This window comes from Castor canadensis, chromosome 14 (genome assembly GCF_047511655.1).
Source record: "Castor canadensis chromosome 14, mCasCan1.hap1v2, whole genome shotgun sequence".
Taxonomy (NCBI): domain Eukaryota; kingdom Metazoa; phylum Chordata; class Mammalia; order Rodentia; family Castoridae; genus Castor; species Castor canadensis.
In genome coordinates, this window is record NC_133399.1 from 28,160,035 (window position 1) to 28,180,903 (window position 20,869).

At 34.7% G+C, this 20,869-nt stretch overlaps 3 protein-coding genes across 3 annotated transcripts in view; all 3 read left to right on the plus strand.

Annotated features, from left to right (window-relative positions):
- Window positions 1-964: 964 nt before the first annotated feature.
- Window positions 965-1,969, plus strand: LOC109676435 (olfactory receptor 7E24-like; the record flags this gene model as incomplete). The annotated part of the gene is made up of 1 exon (XM_020152851.2): window positions 965-1,969. A coding segment is annotated over one exon (1,005 nt), but the record flags the coding sequence as incomplete, so codon positions are not given.
- An 8,384-nt stretch (window positions 1,970-10,353) lies between these two features.
- LOC109676434 (olfactory receptor 7E178-like) lies at window positions 10,354-15,422 on the plus strand. Its single transcript, XM_020152850.2, has 2 exons — window positions 10,354-10,382; window positions 14,429-15,422. The coding sequence occupies exons 1-2, from the start codon at window positions 10,354-10,356 to the stop codon at window positions 15,420-15,422; spliced, it is 1,023 nt and encodes a 340-aa protein (XP_020008439.2).
- A 5,382-nt stretch (window positions 15,423-20,804) lies between these two features.
- LOC141416200 (olfactory receptor 7E24-like) overlaps window positions 20,805-20,869 on the plus strand; it is a 41,264-nt gene continuing 41,199 nt past the window's right edge. Inside the window, exon 1 of the mRNA XM_074053289.1 lies at window positions 20,805-20,833. Within this exon, the coding sequence (XP_073909390.1) occupies window positions 20,805-20,833 (29 nt within the window). The remainder of the gene's footprint in view (window positions 20,834-20,869) is intronic.

Genomic DNA, 20,869 nt, shown 5'->3' on the forward strand with positions numbered 1-20,869 from the left:
GTCTTCAAATGGAAATAGGTGTATTATCATGAAACAATGAAGCATTCTATTTTGACACTATAGAGTGCATAATGAAGAAAAAGAATAAGGATCTGTCTTATATTCCTTATATTTTAGTAATATGTATAGAACTGATACAAATAAACATGTATAAAATAAATAATTTCAAAATGCTTCCTACCACTTACTTTTAAATCACTTCCTCTTACAGATATGCCTATGCCATGTTTTTAATCAGTGTGACATGTGATTATTGTCATTTAACTGAGCCACCTTTATAAAAATTTGAAGTTCTATATTAGCCACTGATATTAGTTGTATTTTCAGTATTTTAATTCCCATCAAGTTTGAGGGAGGATAGCAATTAGAATAGCCAAGGATGATGAAAACTCTTGGGATTTATTTCTCTTAATAGCATGTAATTTGATTATGAACTGTCAGCATTAGCACTCATATAATAAAGCATTACAGTGTGTAGAGTTATAAATAGTACAAGTCAACAAATTTTGTACAATTTGCTTAAAAGAAAATGAGATATGTTTGACTGATGCTTAATATCCTTCAATTCCAAAGATATTTTACTTCCAATGGGTTTGATATTACTTATTGTCTATTTTGAAATACTACACTGTATTTTAATATAATTATGATCTTTCTATTTTTAAGTTACTGTCTACAAGAGTTGTGTGTCACTGAAGTAGATATGTAGGGTATGAGATTGATAGCAAAGAAATAAGGTCAAATATTACACTATTTAGATTGTCACAAATGAGAAATATATCTGAATATTTTATATCTCATGAATGAATTCTAACTAGTCTTTACATAAATTCAAAACATGCACAGAATTGGTTGAATGTTTCATTTTTATGACAAATTTATTTAATCAGGAGTTGTCCAAAAATTTAGAAGCATTGAAAGCAGTCTTGGGTGAATGTTCTTTTTATTTTCATAACAAAATTCCTTTGTCAACAGTTGTCCAAAGAATGCTGAATCACAAAATCTTACACTTGTCTCAGAATTCCAACTTGTGGCCCTCTCTGATGATCCAGAATTGCAATACATTCTCTTTGGACTGTTCCTGCTCATGTATCTGTTGACAGTGTTTGGGAACCTGCTCATCATCTTGGCTGTCAGCTCTGACTCTCACCTCCACACACCCATGTATTTCTTCCTCTCCATACTGTCCTTGGATGACATCTGTTTCATCTCCACTACTGTCCCAAATTTGATTGCAGACATTCAAGCAAATAATAGAGTTATCTCTTATGTGAGTTGCCTGACTCAGATGTCTCTCTATATATTTTTTCTATGTATGGATGATATGCTTCTGACTGTGATGGCCTATGACCGTTATGTGGCCATCTGTAACCCACTGCATTATCCAGTCATTATGAACCCCTTCTCCTGCTGTGTCTTAGTTTTGGTGTCTTGTTTGTTTAGCTTTTTGGACTCCCAGTTGCACAGTTTGATTGCCTTGCAATTTACCTGCTTTAAGAGTGTAGAAATTTCTAATTACTTCTGTGACCCTTCTCAACTACTTTATCTGTCCTGTTCTGAAACCTTTAGAAATACTGTGATAATGTATTGTATTGGAGCTACATTGGGTGTTATCCCTGTTTTAGGAATACTTTTCTCTTACTACAAAATTGTTTCTTCCATTCTGCGAATCCCAACATCAAGTGGAAGGTACAAAGCATTCTCTACCTGTGGGTCTCACCTGTCAGTGGTTTGCTTATTTTTTGGGACATGCATTGGTGTATATTTTGGATCAACTGTATCACATTGCCCAAGTCAAGTTGTGCTGGCCTCATTAATGTACACTCTTGTTACCCCTATGCTAAATCCCTTCATCTACAGCATGAGGAACAGGGACATTAGTAGGACCTTGAAGAAGATGTACAGTCAGACAATCTGTGGTAGCCTTTTGGACTGTAGTTTGGACATGTTAGCAAAACTGAAGAACTAGATGTGTGAATTCTTCCCACTAAATTTCAGAGTTCTATAGATGCATTTATTTTTTATCTTGTTTCCTAGTGGATGGTGATTGAGATGTTAGAGTTGGTGGATTGAAATTTATTCAATTAGTTGCTAAATTTCAATTGGGAAGATATAAATTTTTTGAGGAAAGATGATAGTGTAGGTTGCAGAAAAATGTTAATGAAATTGACTGCCAGTCAATGTGCACATATATGGCTAAATGACAAAATGTGCACTTAAATGTATTGATCATTTTATCACAATTAACAAAGTAAATAGAAGATAATGATCTTAAGAAGTGGAAGACATGTGCTTGATGAATTGTGTGTTATAGGCTTCTCCAGAGTAGTTGAAAAGCTCATTAATAGTCTGTTCTTCAGTTAATATTCATATACTCTTAGAGACTGGAATCACAAAGACCTATTATATAGGTATTTGCTCTGTGACTTGAGATATCAGAATCTATATAGTAAGTATTTGCACTGTTCCTACAGACATTCGTCTTAATAGCTTCAGTTCTGTTGACCACACACCCTGTCTCAACCCCCTTTCATGTATACAGAAGAAAGCTCCTATCTGACTCTGTTCATATCAGTCCTGGGAATGGGGTTTGAGGTCTCATTACACCTCCAACAGGAGAAGGGATTTGAGTCCGTAATTCATGGTCATTACATGTCAAGAACAGTTTAACATATTAAGTACAGTTTAATAAGATGGATGGAGGAAAGTCTAATGTAATCATTGCTTTATCATCATGATTACCAGCACGAAAGTTGGTTGAGACATGAGAAGTTACCAATTTGTAGTTTGAGATATAAGACCAGGAAGATTATGTTATTGCTTTTCATGGAAGTCACCAAACACCTATTCAAATTTTAGCTTCCTTCCAACTGCTTCTTCCTCTCATAGCTATCTCCCTACAATAGCAGAAATGATTGACTGTAAACTGTTTCATAAACACTCCAAAGGGATTATGCTCATCATGATGAAGATGGTAAAGGTTACAATCTTACAGTTCCAAGAAAAGATATTGAGGAATCTCAAAATTTATGTTCTGCACAATCTTTCCCACATGAAAAAGTGTATGTAACTATTAATTTTCAAAGAAAGAGGAACCAAACATTCATATAATCAATACCTTATCATTGGGCCAAAAAAGTGAAGATATGATTGAATTGCACTGCCTTATATCATATATAGTGCACCTTTCTAGGATAATTCTTGCATTTTCTGCCATTGACAACCCAAGCACCATGCATGCTTCCCTGTCTCTCCCAGAAGTGACTAGATTTCATTTTCTTCTTCCAAGTAAGGATAGCAAGTAGATCACAGAGTTGGATGGAATCTCCTGCCTCAAATAAAGGAATGATGTCTTAGCAATCAGAAACAAAGTTTACGGAAAGAATAGTTGGTATGGGTCTCTTTCTTGCCATACTCCAGGATATATTTGGAGCTGTCCATTCCTCGTCCCATGTAACAACCTCTTTTACCAAAATTAAAATTATATTTGAATTCAGGATTTAACTTCCTTCTTGCTCAAGAAAGAGGAAAAAGGTAATGTTTATAAAGCAACAATGTGGGTTAGAATTCTGGACCTGTGCTGGCATTCCATATGGTTAGTATACAACGAAATAGTGAAACAGACCCAGAAACTAACAAATTAAGTTTTACCTCCATCATTATCATGTCATTTCTGTGACATATGGAGGTCATTAGTATCTCTGATACTCAGCATTACCATATGAGGTGAGTTCTGCTTCATGCAATGGTAGTGGCGTTGTGTTAGAGGTAATAGTTTCTTTGTATGATATTCTTAGTTGATGGATGCATACTATAAGCACAATCTGTAATTTATATGCAATTATTAGCATAGTGCCATTAAAGATAAGGTTATACTTCATTAATTTCAAATAAAATATTCTGCAATCTGAAGTCTGCATGTTCCTATTTCAGTAATGTGGGTGGATATTTTTTAATTGTGAAATTTATGCATTTATTGATGATGCTTGACTAACTCTGATTTCTGATTCTTCAGAAATTGTATGAATATTTTCTACACAAGAGACACTACTATAAATGTGAAATGTTACCACAAAAACAGAGCATGCTTTTATTGATTCAAAATAAATGGCCATGTTAAATGCTGCTTCCATACACTTTGGGCTTAACTGTAATCATTTTCATCCCTTCCAATTATTCAAGGAATGAGTGACAACTTTAAATGTTCCTTGTTTGTGTTTATGTCATGCTCGGGCCTTGAAAGTACTTAATAACACCTGCAACATTGTCTTGTTTCACGTATTCCATATAAAAAGACAAGGGTAGTGTTGCTTCTTTATGGTTTCTTTGTGCTGCTGTGCTTTTTGGTAGGGTTTAGACTTTGTACATTATAATTTGCTTGACTTCCAATTTTTTTATTTCAAGAATATGAACATTTTCCGTTTCTTCTGCAATGCATCTGAATTGCTGAATTATTCCTGTTCTTATACCTTTTCAGATAATATTTTCACTGATTTTGTCTAAGCCACATATGGTGTTTCCCCATCTCCTGGATCTTTTTATACTATAAAAGTATTTCCTCCCTTCTGGGAATCCAATCATCTGGAGAGAAGTAGTAAGCCTGCTACATTTATGGGTTTTATGTCAATTGTGCTGTTAATTTATGTGAGAAGCATTGGAGTTTGCTTCATTTTGGTTCTATCACAATCTCCCAGGAATGCTGTTCTAGCTTCACTTATATAATCCTTAATCTAGAGCTTAAGAACTGCAATTTCAAAAAAGATCCTGAGGAGCACACAATAGAGATAGCCACACAATAATTATTATGAAACACTGTTCACAGTGGACGAGGTTCTAAGTCAATGTAGGTGCCCATCAATCGATCAGTGGGTAAAGGAAATGTATTAACACACAATCAAATGATATCAATTATAAAGAATAGAATTGTGTCAATTCCTAGAGTTCACCATGCTAAGCAAAATAAGCCAGTTTTGTCAGAATGACAATAACTAATATATTTTCTCTCATATGCAGATTCCAGATGTAAAAAAAGGACACGAACCAAAAGGTAGACTTTTGGCGACAATAGCAAAAAAGCTCTGAAGTTATGTATGAATTGAACTGTCTTAAAACAGATACAGGTCATCTGACCTGGACAAGTCTATATTGTCTTCTTGAAAACTTAACTAGTCATTTCACTTCCAATCACCTCAACATGAGATAGATTCCTCACTTCACTGTGGCTTGCATTTGGGGATGTCTGGTATACCACAGTAAGTATCATTGCGTGTCTGTTGCTGCAAAAATGAGAGAATAGCTGACTGCCTATGATCAGATCACTCAATGGGAAGGCACATGATTATTAAGCACTGATATTTCTCATGCTTGCAGGCTCTCCTTGCAGCTCTCCACATCCTTGTGTATTTTTGTAATCAGCCACTCAATCTCAAAGGACCCATTCCTGCTCAGGAAACAGGGCAGGAATTTAAATGTTTCTAAAGCAGACAACTGGTTAGGATATAGAGCTTATGTTTAAAATGTTCTTCTATTTGGTAACCAATAAAAATACTAGTTAAATTTACCCACAAATTGACAGATAGTTTGGATTCTTCTTGGGTAAACTCTTTCATTTTTTGGCAGCATTGGAGTCTTTAACTGAGATTCTCACACTTGCTAGAAAATTAGCCTACCACTTGAGCCATGACTCCAACCCATTTTTCTTTAGTTTGTTTTATTCAGAAAAGGTCTTGGACTTTTTCCTAGACCGGCTTCAGATTGCAGTCTTCTTACCTGGACCACCTAGATTTAAAGCTGTACACCACAAAGCCTATCTTGTTTTGAGAACTAGGAACTTGTTATTTGGGTTGTGCTGACTTTGATCTCTGATTCTCACTGCCTCCCAAATATCTGGGATTACAGTTATTCTCCATTAAGCCTGGCTGATATCAAATCATTATTTCTGTGCAAAAGATCAGGCTATATGGCTTTTTCATATTCAGCATTGTCATCTGTCATCACTTCCAATTGTCACAAAAGAGAAACTTGAAAGTATACCTTGATGTAAATTATCACATTCTGTCAGTAACAGGTAATTTTGTTACTTATGTAAGATTTAGGTAAGCATTAGGCAATTTCTTTTCAATTTATGGATTCATATAGTACTACTGTAATGGAAATATTGAGAGGGAATACAAATTCCTGACCATAGTTTTCTTTGTGGAAGAAGTGTGCTGGACAATGGAAATGTGCAGAGATAATATGGACACAAATTTCATGAATGATAAATTCAAACACTGTAACATATTATGTCAGAAAAATGTTGTAGAATCTTAAAATTTCAATATAGGTGATATGTATTCTTAGTAGTTACAAAATTTGCATTTTGGGTAGCACGTTTTAAATTCCAGGTAATATTCCAATGTAGTTGTTCACAACCCTGATATAAGATAGGACAACCAAATCTTCACGTGGAGCGACTATGATTAAATTAGATTTGTTCTGAGATGAGTTTATGTATATATTTCAAAACCAATATATCTTTGCATTATATATGTGTTATGTATGTATTATGTACAGATATATTGGTTTTGAGACTAATAAATTCTAATCTGTGACAGTTTTCTAAAAAATCTTTCTTACAATAAGTGCATAATATAAGTAATTATTATGCTTATTTTATAGATGAGGAAATTATCTAGGTGTGCTTTGCAATTTCCCAGCTAAATCACCCTGTTAAGTCAACAGAGTTATGAAATTGTGCTGCCTTCATTTTTTGAAGTAATTGAAAATGTGATACATCTATATGGAAATATGGAAGGAAATAATTTGTTATTTGGGGAACTTTGAGAATAATATGTGTGTTTTGGACTTATCTGTGTTACCAATGTCCTCCACCATGTATAAAGGGGATTAGAAAAGAAACACAATGAAGCATTATATGGAAAATGCTACAGAAAGCATGAAGAAACCGAGTTCCCTTCTAAAGAGGTCATAAATAAACCTGTTCATCATGTACAGATCTCATAAAAAACAGGTATAAAATACAAAATTAAAAACTGTTAGAATTTCACTAGTTTTATTATTGACTGGTGCAGTGAAGGCACATCAATGCCACTGATGTCTCATGATTACGCCCTGGTATCTAACCCATACGTATGAAACCTTTTAGTCAAAGTGAAGAGTTGAAGATACATTTTAAATGGTTGTTAAAAGACAACTATTCAAAATTTGAGTGAGCTCATATATCTTCAAAAGAGGATACTAGGAAAATTCCCCCAAAATGAATGCTTGAAATGTAATTGGAACCAACAGTAGTTTATAATTATGAAATCTCAATTGAATGGTTCAAAATGCAGCGGTAGCTCCTAGGAAGAGTTTAGGGGGTGTTCAAAATCAAGATAGTTTGTATCATTGTAAGAAATTAAAATGGATTTTCAGGATGCTAGAAATTCTTTCCCAACTATACATCTGACAATAGATTAATGACCAGAATATAAAACCAAACTCCAAAAACTAAACTCCCCAGAACTCAATGTACCCAAAGAAGAAATGGGCAAGTGAACTGAAAAGACCTTTTTCAAAGGAAGAAGTCCAAATGGCTAAAAAAATCACATGAGGAAATACTTAATAGCTCTGATCATAACAGAAACCACATTAAGATTCTACTTCACTCTTCTTAGAATGGCTACCATCAAGAATACAAACAAAACCAAATGTTGGCAAGGATGTGGGGAGAATGGAATCTACATACACTATTTGTGGGAATGTAAATTAGTACAACCACTATGTAAAACAATAGGGAGGTTTCTCACAAAACTAAAAACAGAACTCCCATATGATCCTGCAATTCAACTCTTAGGTATACACATGGAGGAATGTAAATGAGGTTACAGTAAAGGCACCTGCACAGCCCTGTTTATTGAAGCATTATTCATAATATCTAAACTGTGGAAACAGACAATATTCAATATTCTCCCTGCTGATGAATGGATTATGAAAATGTGGTATTTATATACTATGGAATTTTATTTACACAAAGAAGAATTAAATTTTGTCAATTGCAGATAAACAAGTGGAACTGGAGATCATTCTAATTGAAATTAGCCAGGAACACAAGGTCAATAGTCAATTTTTTCCTCACATATGGAATATAGACCTAATACAAATACAGCAATATTATGACAAACAAGTCACAGTAACAGGAGGTCACATATGGGAAGAGGATGGTAAAAGAGGTAAGTTAAGAAAGTGAATATGGTTGATGTACTTCCTATAAAAGAACGAATATAGAATCTTTAAGCCTGGTTAAACCACCATAAAAAAGGGAAATAAGGCAAAAAGAAGAAAAATAGGGCAGATGAACTTAATTAGGTCATGATACATATATACATAGAAATGTCATAAGGAAACTTTCAGTGTAGCAATCCTAAAGAAAAATGATGTTTTTTCATTTGCAAAATTAGAGAACAGGAGGGTCAACAGGTCCTGCTTGGAGAGGTTCTTACCAGAGGGAGGGGTAGGAGGTGGGGAAAGGGTATGAGTGGGTGAATATAATGCAAATCCTGTGTTTACATGTATGTAAATGGAAAAATGATACCTGCTGAAACTGTTCCTGGAATGGGGGGTAGGAAGGGATAAAGAATGATGGAGGGGGAAAATACATGTATGACATATTTGATACATTGTAAGAGGATTTGTAAATGCTATAATGTATCCTTAGCCAGCACACAATAAAAAATATAAAATATAAAATAGGTTTTATTTTACTGATTCTTCATAGCTTTATAAAATATGATTCTTTTCTTGTATGGGGAAAGTGTTCTTCTTCTGTCTTTTGTCAGAAAAGAGAAGACTGTATTTTTTGCCAAACAAACATTGCTACTAGTTCTAATATTCTTGGTCTTTTAACATTATTCAGTCGAGTTGATGTGAAAAGAAGGGGGTCAAAATCTTAACATTCATTTATGGAAGAGTTGTGTAAATATTAGTTTTTCACAAGGCTCTATAATGCTAAAGTGCAGACCTGTGAAAATATTACTCGTGCATATTTGAATTTGAAATATACACAGAATTCTGTGTTCCTATAAATCTAGTTCCTTTTTTCAAAGTACCTCTCATATTTAAAAGTGGATCAAAAATTTTGAGACACAAAAACTGTACTGTGTCTCTCAGATACATCTAATTGGCTTAACATAGGATTCAGAAGAGCAGTCCTTCATCTCACTGTTTCTGTTTGTGCACTTAGTCACTGTGTTTGGGAACCTACTCATCTTCCTGGCTCTCAAATTGCTCTCTCTCCTTTATACTCCCATATGTTTCTTCCTCTCTAAGCTGTCCTAGGCTGGGCCATTTCATCTATAAGGTCTCAAAGATGAATGTGGAAATCAAACATCATATAGAATCATTTTCTATGGGTGCTCCCTGACATAGATGACTTTAAAATCAGCTTTGCATGTGTCTGTGGAACAATTTTAACTGTACTTTATATTCCTAATTTGTAGCCAGCTCTTCTCCACTCTATTACTGCATTATCACTGACCTTCCATTTTATGGCTTCTTAGATTCACTGTATATTTTATGGTAATTTTTTTAAGATTCTCAGATGCACAATTAGATTGACTGCCAATTTGTTTGAAGGATAATATATTCCTAATTTCTTGTGTATGATGCACCCTTTTCAAAATCGTGCCTGTTTTTACAATTTCAGCAATAAAATAATGCAGTACATCACTGGTACCACATTTGTTTTTCACACCTGTAGTGAAATTATGGTTGCCAGGGTTGGATTGTTGGCAAAATGGGGAACATTTTGAATTAGTATTAATTTTCTATTTGGGAAAATAATGTTTCTGGATATATATGAGGTTGACAATTTCAAAATAATGTGAATTTAAAAAATGCAACTCATCCTTTTGCTTATTGTGTTTTAAATAGTAACATTTTGAAGTACATATTTTACTGCAAAGAAAGTGGAAATAATCAACAGAAATTAAAGGAGTGAAATGTCCACAAATATTTGCCAAAGTAAATTAGTAGTTTACAACTTGTCATTGATATTCCCTTTGTCCTCCTCTTTTTACATTATTGTTTGAAATTCCTTAGAGATTAAATTCAATAATACCCACAATCTGGCTAATGATGAACACTGTTCATTGGTCCTCAAAGGTCATATAACAGTCAGCAATCGGCCTGTCCTTACAGACCTTCAGTTTTATGTCTTAAGTGTAGTTGACTCCATCCTTGTCTCTTCATTCACAAGTTCCTGTTTTATCAAGTTGCTATCTGTCACTGTTTGCACCACAGTCCCGAGGACTGGGGCAGAAGCTTCGTTGGGCTCCAAGCATGGTAGGATCTTTGGACCTGCACACCTTGGTCATGACTAAAGAGAGAAGCAGCTTAAATCAGTAAGTGCAGAGGGATGGGTGCAGGACTCGCTCATGCTGTGTCCTCCTAATAATGAGGACCAGCCAACAGTTTATGTAGCTGCTGGAAGGACACTGATATAAAACCTTGCCCTTGGGAAGACCATGAAGTTTATGTTCTTAGCTTTGTTGTAGTATCATAAAAGCTAATCATAATTTTCATTTCACATACATGTGTTACCCAGAATGGTTCAAATGGATCCTTCTTAACTTTTACTCAGGTGTGCCAATGGATTATGAAGGTGAGATGATGATGGCACTAACCACAGCATTACAAACCTGCGTGTCTGGCTCTGAGCTCTTTTTGCTAGTTATTTTTATCCTTTAATACCTTTATCGTTATCCAGTTAAAAGTGCCCACATTGCTATCAGCTTCCAAAAATCAAGCAGAAAATTATTTTGAATGTGTCCTGTTTTAGGTGTTTAGGTACAAACAAATTTAACCACCTTTGTAGTACCTTAAGTACACAGGACATTATCCCAGGCACTGCCTGCTTGCACAATCCAAATCTGCATGTCACTTCTGAGTCACTTCCTGACCATGCCCTTTTAATCCTGTCTTCTTCTATTTGAGATTACTGGAAGAGTGCAGATAAGTAATGTACAGGATTCAAATTCCATACAAGAGGGCAGCCAAAGATCATAGAAAAACATCACAGAAAGTGTAGTCACATTATTCATCTAAACTTGCTCCTCCTGCCAGCCAAGGATGTTCTTGTAGACTTCTCAGTCTTTTCCATGTTTCAATCAGTCCACTCACACTTCAAAGGAAAATAAATGTCAGAACTTGATTCTAATCATATTTAGGAAACTGTAAAGAATAAAAAATATACTTCAGTTGTACCTGTGGTTAAGGCCTCTGTACCCTGCTTAAACCTTTATGTGGCCAGGGAAATATTTTTTAAAATTGTGTTTTGGATGTAGAGTCTGACAATTTAATTGTGAATTTTCTGTTTCCACTTTTAATTTCTTTCATGTAGGTTAGTTTGTTAGTATATCTGAATTTCATCTTCTCCAATTCCACTATTTTCTAGTTTGTGCTTCTGCATTAAGTATTTCATATAATGAGCAATTACTTGGTATGAAGATGTAATAAATACTTGAAATAGGTGATTAAACACTGAAATATTCTCATTAGTCATTATGATTAGGTCAATTCATAGCATTAAAAGAAGGATATCTTACTCTCTGAAATTATGTTTTCCTATTTTTTGTAAAAGAATGTTTCATTGTTTGTCCTAATGTAAGTTCATACTGGCAATTTTGTGAGGCGTGTCTCCGCTTTTGTTTTTGATTCTCCACAGTGATAGACATTTGGTACAAAGAAGGCACAAAAAGTATTTCCTAATTATTTAAAAGATGCTTGCTTGATTCACAGGAACTGGTTAAATTCATGGTGTGTTTAAAACACTTAATGCATTCCTGTCTGCACTTTCACCATCCCAGGCATACCAAGTAGAATTAGAGTCAAGGTATAATAGATTTTTTTTGTGTATATGTCATGATACTTGGACTCTATGTTACAGTATTCAAAATTTCATGCGTCAATGATTCAAAAACATATCAGTGATTTTGATAGGCAAAAAGTGACACAGAAACAAGGGAATACATAAACCTTATCACATGGAGTGAGGCACACTATAGAGTCAAATATCATCCACCTGCAATGCTGCTATACAACTGATCACCAATAAATTCACTGTTTCAACAAGGATGTAATTCTTCATTATATAAGCACAAATGATAAATATCAATTAAATTCAAATTCTTATGTGCAATATTTGTTGGGTAGATGGGTAGCATGTGCACAGAGAAGTGGAGAGATTTTCACACATCCTGAATATGTTATCAGGTCAAAGATGGAATATGAAATTCTTCATTGATTGACTCCCACTCCCAAGGCACTATCTCCTCTAAAGGAGCCAAATTGGATTATTTGACACAGAAAAAAATTTCCTACTGTTTCATGGTAAAGGAGTTATTACTGGATATTTTTATGATATGCCACAAGAATAAGAGGGAATATGTGACGAGGTATACATTTTATTTAGAAAAATGTGATTTACACTCAAACTGGATAAATAAGACTTTTTGGAAATCAGAGAAGTATCCAGCAACCAATGTAGTATTGTCACTGTATGAAAATTCGGTCAGGCACAAGAATTTTCAAAGCATTGTCTTATTAAAAAACATACAATTTAGAAGATACACTTCTTTTTTTAGGTAATGCAATGTGTCAGCTGCAGCCATTGTAGTAGATATATGTATTTTACATGGGTACATTGACCCCGTGCTGATGTAAATTAGCACATTTCACGAGCAACAAATATTTTTTTGGATATTACGTAGGAAACATTAAGTACTTTTTAGGTAACTAGGAAATGTCTTTCTGGTATTTAAATAAATATTGAATGGACATATTAAAAAGAAATTCATCCTGAAAACATTAAAATATTTCTCTTTAGGGCCATATATGTAGAAGAATGGCATCATGCCCAGACACAAAGAAATCATATTTCATGTGAAGTGTTAAGATCTCTATTAATATGTCTAATACAAATATCACTAAATCTTAATATATATACATATATTGGGTAATATTGATTGCAATAATAGTTAATATTTCTAAGCTCTATGAAATAATATAAGACATTGGTTCTCTGGTCTGGTGTAAAACATAGCATAAAATTTCAAAGATGAACATTCTGGGAAAATTGGATCTGTTCTGTTCTGATGACAGTGTATTTGGGTATATTAGAATATTCATAATGTGTATATATTAATTAAGGAGCCTGAGAATCACGAGTTACTCAATTTAATCCTGCTCTTACATAACCTCCTAGAGTAGTCAAGTATAATCTACATTTTTCAATTTGTGGGGAAACATATGCTTTATAGGTAACTTTGCAAAAAAGTTCATAAACATAAAGTTTCATATAATTTTCTGATTTGAATTTTTTCCAATTAAATGACAGTGTGGACTGAGAAAATCAGAACCTGTGTTTTCTTTATGTATCTTGGGTTACAGAATTGAAATTTATGTATCTGTAAAGGTTGCTGTGATGAACTGACAATTGGAAATAAGAAGGTTGGGACTCATACCTATCCTTTAAAATTTCCTTCATGCTAGTCTTCAAATTGAAATAGAAGGTTTTGGAGATCAGGAAGCAATGAAACAGTTTTTTGGTACTGTACAGTAAATAATGAAGAGAAACAATAAAGAGGCTTCTTACATTCATGATGTTTTAGTAAAATGCATAGCATTGATACAAACAAACTTGCATAAAATAAATAAATTCAAAAGTGCTTCCTGACATTTATTTTAAATAAGTGTTACAAGTGCTGTCATACTACATTTTTATCAGTGATGTGTGATTATTAACATATAACAGACACATTTTATAAAAAATTTGAAATACAACAAACCCACTTATATAATTTATATTTTCAATAATTTACATCCAATCAAGTTTGAGGGAAAAATAAACATGTTGAAAGGTGGAAATCAGAATAGCTAAGGATGATGAAAACTCTTTGGATATAATTAGCACAACACCATGTTTTCTGATTAAAATTGATCAACTTTAGCATTCATGTAATAAAGTAGTACGTCATTTAGTGCTTATGAAAATTCTAAGTCAAGTAATTTTGTATGATTTTCTTAATTGAAAAGGAAATACCTTTGACTACGGCTTTATTTCTGTCAAATAAAATGATATTTTATTTCAAATGGGTTTGATATTACTTATTCTGTATTTTAAATACAAATTTGTAGTTTATATGCTTATGGACTTGTTATCTCTTAAATTCCTCCCTTTCTGTCAGTCCCTAAAGTTGATATTTATGGAATGAGTTGGATAGCAACACAACCAAAATCAAAGCATTCCAGTATTGGGGCTGCCACAATTAAGAAATATTTCCAAGTATTCTATAACTTAAGTATGAATTTAGCTACAACTTATTTAAATTAAAAATATGCACAGTCTTGTTTGAATATTTGTTTCATTTTCTGTTTACTTTATCAACAGTTGTCCAAACAATTTAGAAGCACAAAATCTTACACGTGTTTCACAGTTCCAACTTGTGGGACTCTCCAATGATCCAGAATTGCAACCCTTTCTCTTTGGACTGTTCCTGTTCATGTATCTGTTGACAGTGTTTGGGAACCTGCTCATCATCCTGGCTGTCAGCTCTGACTCTCACCTCCACACCCCCATGTATTTCTTCCTCTCCATCCTGTCCTTGGATGACATCTGTTTTGTCTCCACTACTGTCCCAAAGTTGATTGCAGACATGCAAACAAGAAATAGAGTTATCTCTTATATGTGCTGCCTGACCCAGATGTCTCTTTATATATTTTTTCTGTGTATGGATGATCTGTTGCTAACTGTGATGGCCTATGACCGATATGTGGCCATCTGTCACCCCCTGAACTATCCAGTTATTATGAATCCTTGCTCCTGTTGTGTCTTAGTTTTGGTGTCTTTTTTGTTCAGTTTTTTGGACTCCCTGTTTCACAGATTGATTGCCTTGCAATTTACTTGCTTTAAAGGTGTAGAAATTTCTAATTACTTCTGTGACCCTTCTCAAGTACTTAATCTGTCCTGTTCTGACACCTTTAGAAATAGTGTGGTAATGTATTTTCTTGGTGGTATATATGGTTTTGTCCCCATCTCAGGAATCATTTTTTCTTACTACAAAATTGTTTCTTCCATTCTGAGAATCCCATCATCAAGTGGGAGGTATAAAGCATTCTCCACCTGTGGTTCTCACCTGTCAGTGGTTTTCCTATTTTATGGAACAGCCATTGGTGTGTACTTTGGTTCAGCTGCATCACTTTGTGCAGGTAAAGTTGTGGCAGCCTCATTAATGTACACTGTTGTCACCCCTATGCTGAATCCCTTCATCTACAGCCTGAGGAACAGAGACATTAGTAGGACCCTGAAGAGATTGCATCGTTGGACAATCTGTGGCATCCATTTGAACTGTAATTTGGAAATGTTAGGAAAACTGAAGAACTAAATGAGTGAATCCTTCCTTCTTCATTTCATAGATTTGGGGATTCATTTATTTACCATCCTAGTTAATGGTGACTGTGATATTTAAGAGTTGGAGGATTCAGATTTACACAACAGGCTGCTGTGCTTCAGTTTGATATGATGAACAATTTCTGGAGATAGACATTAGTGTAGTTTGCAGAAAAATGTCAACGTGATTTAATGCCAATCAAATGTGCACATAAATCTGAACTTAAATATTTTGTTAATTTTAACACAATGTACAATGGAAATAGAAGATAATGATCTTCACAAGTAGAATAAATGATCTAGATGAATTATACATCAGAATTTCTCCAGAGTAACAAAGAGCTCTAAATTTTCTATACACATTTACTGTCTGTTCTTCCATTCATAGTCATATATACTTAGAGACTGGGATCACAGAGAACTATTTTTGCAGCTTTGTCTCTGTGTCTTGAGACTCCAGGAGTAATATAGTAGTCAATTAATGGCCTGTTCCTAAAGACTTTGTTTTAATTGTTTCCAGTTCTGTTGGCAACATATCCTGTCTCAAGGAGCTTTGTGTCTGCATGTGGAAGCTCCTTTATGACAGGGTTCATATCAGTGCTGGAGATGGGCTATGACCTATCATTGAACCTCAGGCAATGGAAGAGCTTTAAATCCATAGTTCTTGGTCATGACGAGGCCAGAAATGATTTTCACCCACTAAGTGCTGTGTGAGAGGATGGATGAAGGAAAATTTATTGAAGTTACTGTTTTATCATCATGAGTACAAACATGAAAGTTATTTAGGTACATAGGAAGACACCAATATGTAGTTTCAGCAATGAGGCCTGGAAGTTTACATAATTATTTTCAAGAAGTTTCCAAACTTCCATTCAAATTGCAGTTCCCTCCCCCAGTAAATCTTCGTCCTTTAGCTAGTTCCCTAAAACTGCAGATACATTCATTTCACAAGTATTCCAAAGGGACTATATTCATCATGATGAGAAAAAATAAAATGATAATTTCACAGTTCTGAAAAATGATATTGAGGACTATCATGTTTTAAGTATGTGCCCTACACAATCCCATGTATAAAAAATATGTAATTATTATTTCAATAAACAATACCCACCAAACATTTATGCAATTAACATCCGAATGTTGGGCTGAAAAGTGAAGATATGATTGGATTAAATCACCTTATCTCAGAAATAGGGCACTTTGCCAGGATAGTTCCTGCATTCTGTCACGTTAATTTCTTTCTTTTTTTAATAATTCATTTATTCATATGTGCATACATTGGGTCAATTCTCCCCCCTCCCCCAACCCCACTCCCCCTTTTTCCCTCAGTTCCAAGTAGGTCCTGTTCTGCCTTTATCATTAATTTTGTTGAAAAAAAGAGAGAAGCATAACAAGGAAGACAAAGTATTTTTTGCTAGTTCAGTTAAGGATAGCTATCCAGAAATATTTCTAGCATTGTTTTCGTGTAAACATGTTATGACACATGTTGATTCATCTCTAACAGATCTTTACCCTGATTACTGATCCCCATCTCATGATAACCTCTGTAGATTAAAGGTTTCTGTATTAGCTCTTCTGGAGTAGGGACACCAAACACTTTCATGTTTTGGGTTTTTTACCTATTTATGTATCACCCATATGTGCTCTCCCCTTGTCATGTGACCCAAGTCCAACCACATTGCTGAATTTTCCCTAGATCTAAAGTCTTCATATGAGGGAGAACATATTATTTTTGGACTTCTGAGCCTGGCTGACCTTGTTCGAGTTCCACCCATTTACCTGCAAATGATAAGATTTCATTCTTCTTCATGGCTGAGTAAAATTCCATTGTATACAAGTACCATATTTTCTTGATCCATTCATCAGTAGTGGGGAATCTTGGTTGTTTCCATAACTTGGCTATTGTGAATAGTGCTGCAATAAACATGGGTGTGCAGGTGCCTCTGGAGTAACCTGTGTTGCATTCCTTTGGGTATATCCCCAGGAGTGGGATTACTGGATTATATGGCAGGTCTATGTTTACATTTTTAAGAAGTCTCAAAATTTTTTCCAGAGTGGTTGTACCAGCTTGCATTCCCACCAGCAGTGTATGAGGGTTCCTTTTTCCCCACATCCTCACCAACATCTGGTGTCAGTGGAGTTTTTGATGACAGCTCTTCTAACAGGGGTAAGGTGGAATTTTAGTGTGGTTTTGATTTGCATTTCCTTTATGGCTAGAGATGGTGTGCATTTTTTCACGTGCTTTTTTGCCATTTGAATTTCTTCTTTTGAGAAAGTTCTGTTAAGTTCAGTTTCCCATTTTTTAATTGGTTCATTGACTTTAGGAGAGCTTAGTTTCTTATGATCCCTGTATATTCCGGTTATTAGTCCCTTGGCTGATGTACAGCTGGTGAATATTTTCTCCCACTTTGTGGGTGGTCTTTCAGTTTGGAGACCATTTCTTGTGTTGTGCAGAACCTTTTTAATTTTATGAAGTCCCATTTGTCCATCCTTTCTCTTAGTTGCTGGGCTGCTGGGGTTCTATTGAGGACGTCCTTGCCAATACCTATTAGTTACAGAGTGTTTCCTGCTCCTTCCTTTAGTAACTTCACAGGTTCAGGTATGATATTTAGGTCCATGATCCATTTTGAGTTGATAGTAGTACAGGGTGATAGATATGGATCTAGTTTCACTTTCTTGCAGATGGGTAACCACTTTTCCCAGTAACATTTGTTGAAGAAGCTGTCTTTTCTACATTGTATGTTTTGGCACTTTTGTCAAAAATGAGGTGGGTATAGTTTTCTGGATTCACATCCACATCCTCCATTCTGTTCCACTGGTCTTCATGTCTGTTTTTATGCCAGTACCATGATGTTTTTATTGCTATTGTTTTGTAATATAGTTTGAAGTTGGGTATTGTAATACCTCCAGCATTGCTTTTTTTGCTGAGCATTGCCTTGTCTATTTGCGATATCTTGGGTTTCCAAAAACTTTAGAGTAGATTTTTCAATCTCTATGATGAAAGTCATTCGGATTTTGATGGGAATTGCATTAAACATGTACATTGCTTTCAGTAGTATATCCATTTTTACTACATTGATTCTACTGATCCATGAGCACCGGAGCTCTTTCCATCTTCTGTAGTCTTCCTTGATCTCTTTCTTCAGGAGTTTTAATTCTCCTTGTAGAGTTCATTCACATCATTTGTTAAATTTACTTCTAGGTATTGGATTATTTACATCTGTTGAGATGATCAAGTGGTTTTTGTCTTTCCTTCTATTGATGTTCTGTATTGCATTTATAGATTTGCATATGCTGAACCACCCCTGCAACCCTTGGATGAAGCCGACTTGGTCATGGTGTATGACTTTTCTGATGTGTTGTTGGATTCGGTTTGCCATTATTTTATTAAGGATTTTTGCATTGATATTCATTGAGGAAATTGGCTTATAGTACTCCTTTTTGAAGGTGGCTGTCTGTTTTTGGGATGAGAGTAATATTGGCTTCATAAAATGATTAGGTAGTGTTCTTTCCCTTTCTGTTTCTTGGAATAGTTTAAGGAGAGTTGGTATTAATTTTTCTTTAAATGTCTGATAGAATTCAGCAGTAAATCCATCAGGTCCTGGACTTTTCTTTTTTGGGAGGCTCTTGATGGCAGCTTCAATATCTTTTTGTGTTTTATTTCCTTTCAGGTGATTAATATCTTCTTGGTTCAATTTTGGTTGGTTGTAAGTTTCTAGAAATCTGTCCATTTCCTCAAGATTTTCAAATTTATTTAAGTATAGGCTCTGAAAGTAGTCTCTGATGATTTCCATGGTGTTTGTTGTTATCTCTCCTTTTGCATTTTTGATTTTACTGATTTGGGTTTTTTCTCTCCTCATTTTAGTCAGGTTTGTCAGGGGTAGGTCAATCCTATTTATTTTTTTCAAAGAACCAGCTTTTTGTTTCATTGATTTTTTGTATTTTTTTGTTTCTATTTCATTGATTTTAGCCCTTAATTATTATTGGGATTTGCTTGTTCTTGTTTTTCTAGGAGTTTGAGCTGTAGTATTAGGTCATTGATTTAGGATCTTTCTGTCCTTTTAATACATGAACTCATGGATATAAACTTTCCTCTGAGGACTGCCTATGCTGTGTCCCATTGGTTCTGGTAGGTAGTGTTTTCATTTTCATTAACTTCCAGGAACATTTTAATTTCCTCTTTTATTTCATCAATGACCCATTTGTCATTGAGCAATGGGTTGTTCAGCTTCCAAATGTTTGCATGTTTTTTACTGCTGTTTTTGTTGTTGATTTCTAGTTTTAATGCATTGTGGTCAGATAGAATGCATGGGATTATTTCTATTTCCTTATATTTGCTGAGGCTTGCTTTTTGCCTAAGATATGATCAATTTTGGAGAATGTTCCATGGGCTGCTGAGAAGAATGTGTATTGTGTAGAAGTTGCATGAAATATTCTGTAGACCCCAGCTAGGTTCATTTGATCTATGGTGTTATTTAGTTCCAAGATTTCTTTATTAGATTTTTTGTTTGAATATTTTTTTGGAGCCCCTATTGGTCATAGGGGGGGTATGATGACACTGGGTGCATTGACATTGGATGCATATAGGTTGATAATTTTTATTTCCTTTTGGTGTATTTCCCCTTTTATTAGTATGCAGTGTCCATCTTTATCTCACTTGATCAATGTAGGTTTGAAATATACTTTGTCCGAGATAAGTATTGCTACCTCTGCCTATTTTTGGGGAACCATTGGTTTGGTAAATCTTCTTCCAGCCTTTCACTTTCAGCCACTGCTTATTTCTTTCATTGAGGTGGGTCTCTTGTAGGCAGCAGATTGTTGGATCTTCCTTTTTAATTCAGTTTGCCAGTCAGTGTATTTTGATGGGGGAATTTTGTCCATTAACATTCAGTGTTAGTATTGATAAGTACGTGGTGATTCTTGTCATGTAGTTGTCTTTGTTGATTAAGGGTTTGATTGTGTGTAGCTGAATCAGTGTTCCTCTTTACTTTCTTGCCTTTTCTTCTCCTGTGGTTTGGTATTGCCTGCCCTTTCATTTTTTTGTTTGCTTTTATTATCTGTGTGCAAAATTCCTTGGAGATTCTTTTGTAGTGGTCGCTTGGTGGTCACATATTGTTTTAATTTCTGCTTATCAAGGAAAATTTTATTGTTCCATCTATTTTGAATGATAGTTTTGCTGGGTAGAGTATCCTAAGATTGAATTTATTTTCATTCAGTGCTTGGAAGATTTCACTCCATGTTCTTCTTGCTTTTAATTTTTCTATTGAGAAGTCTGCTGTGATTTTGATGGGTTTACTTTTGTATGTTATTTGTTTTTTCTCTTTTACAGCCTCAATATTCTTTCTCTAGTCTCTGTGCTTGTTGTTTTACTGATAACATGTCCTGGGATAGTTCTATTTTGGTCAGGTCTGTTTGGTGTTCTGAAGGCTTCTTGTACCTGAA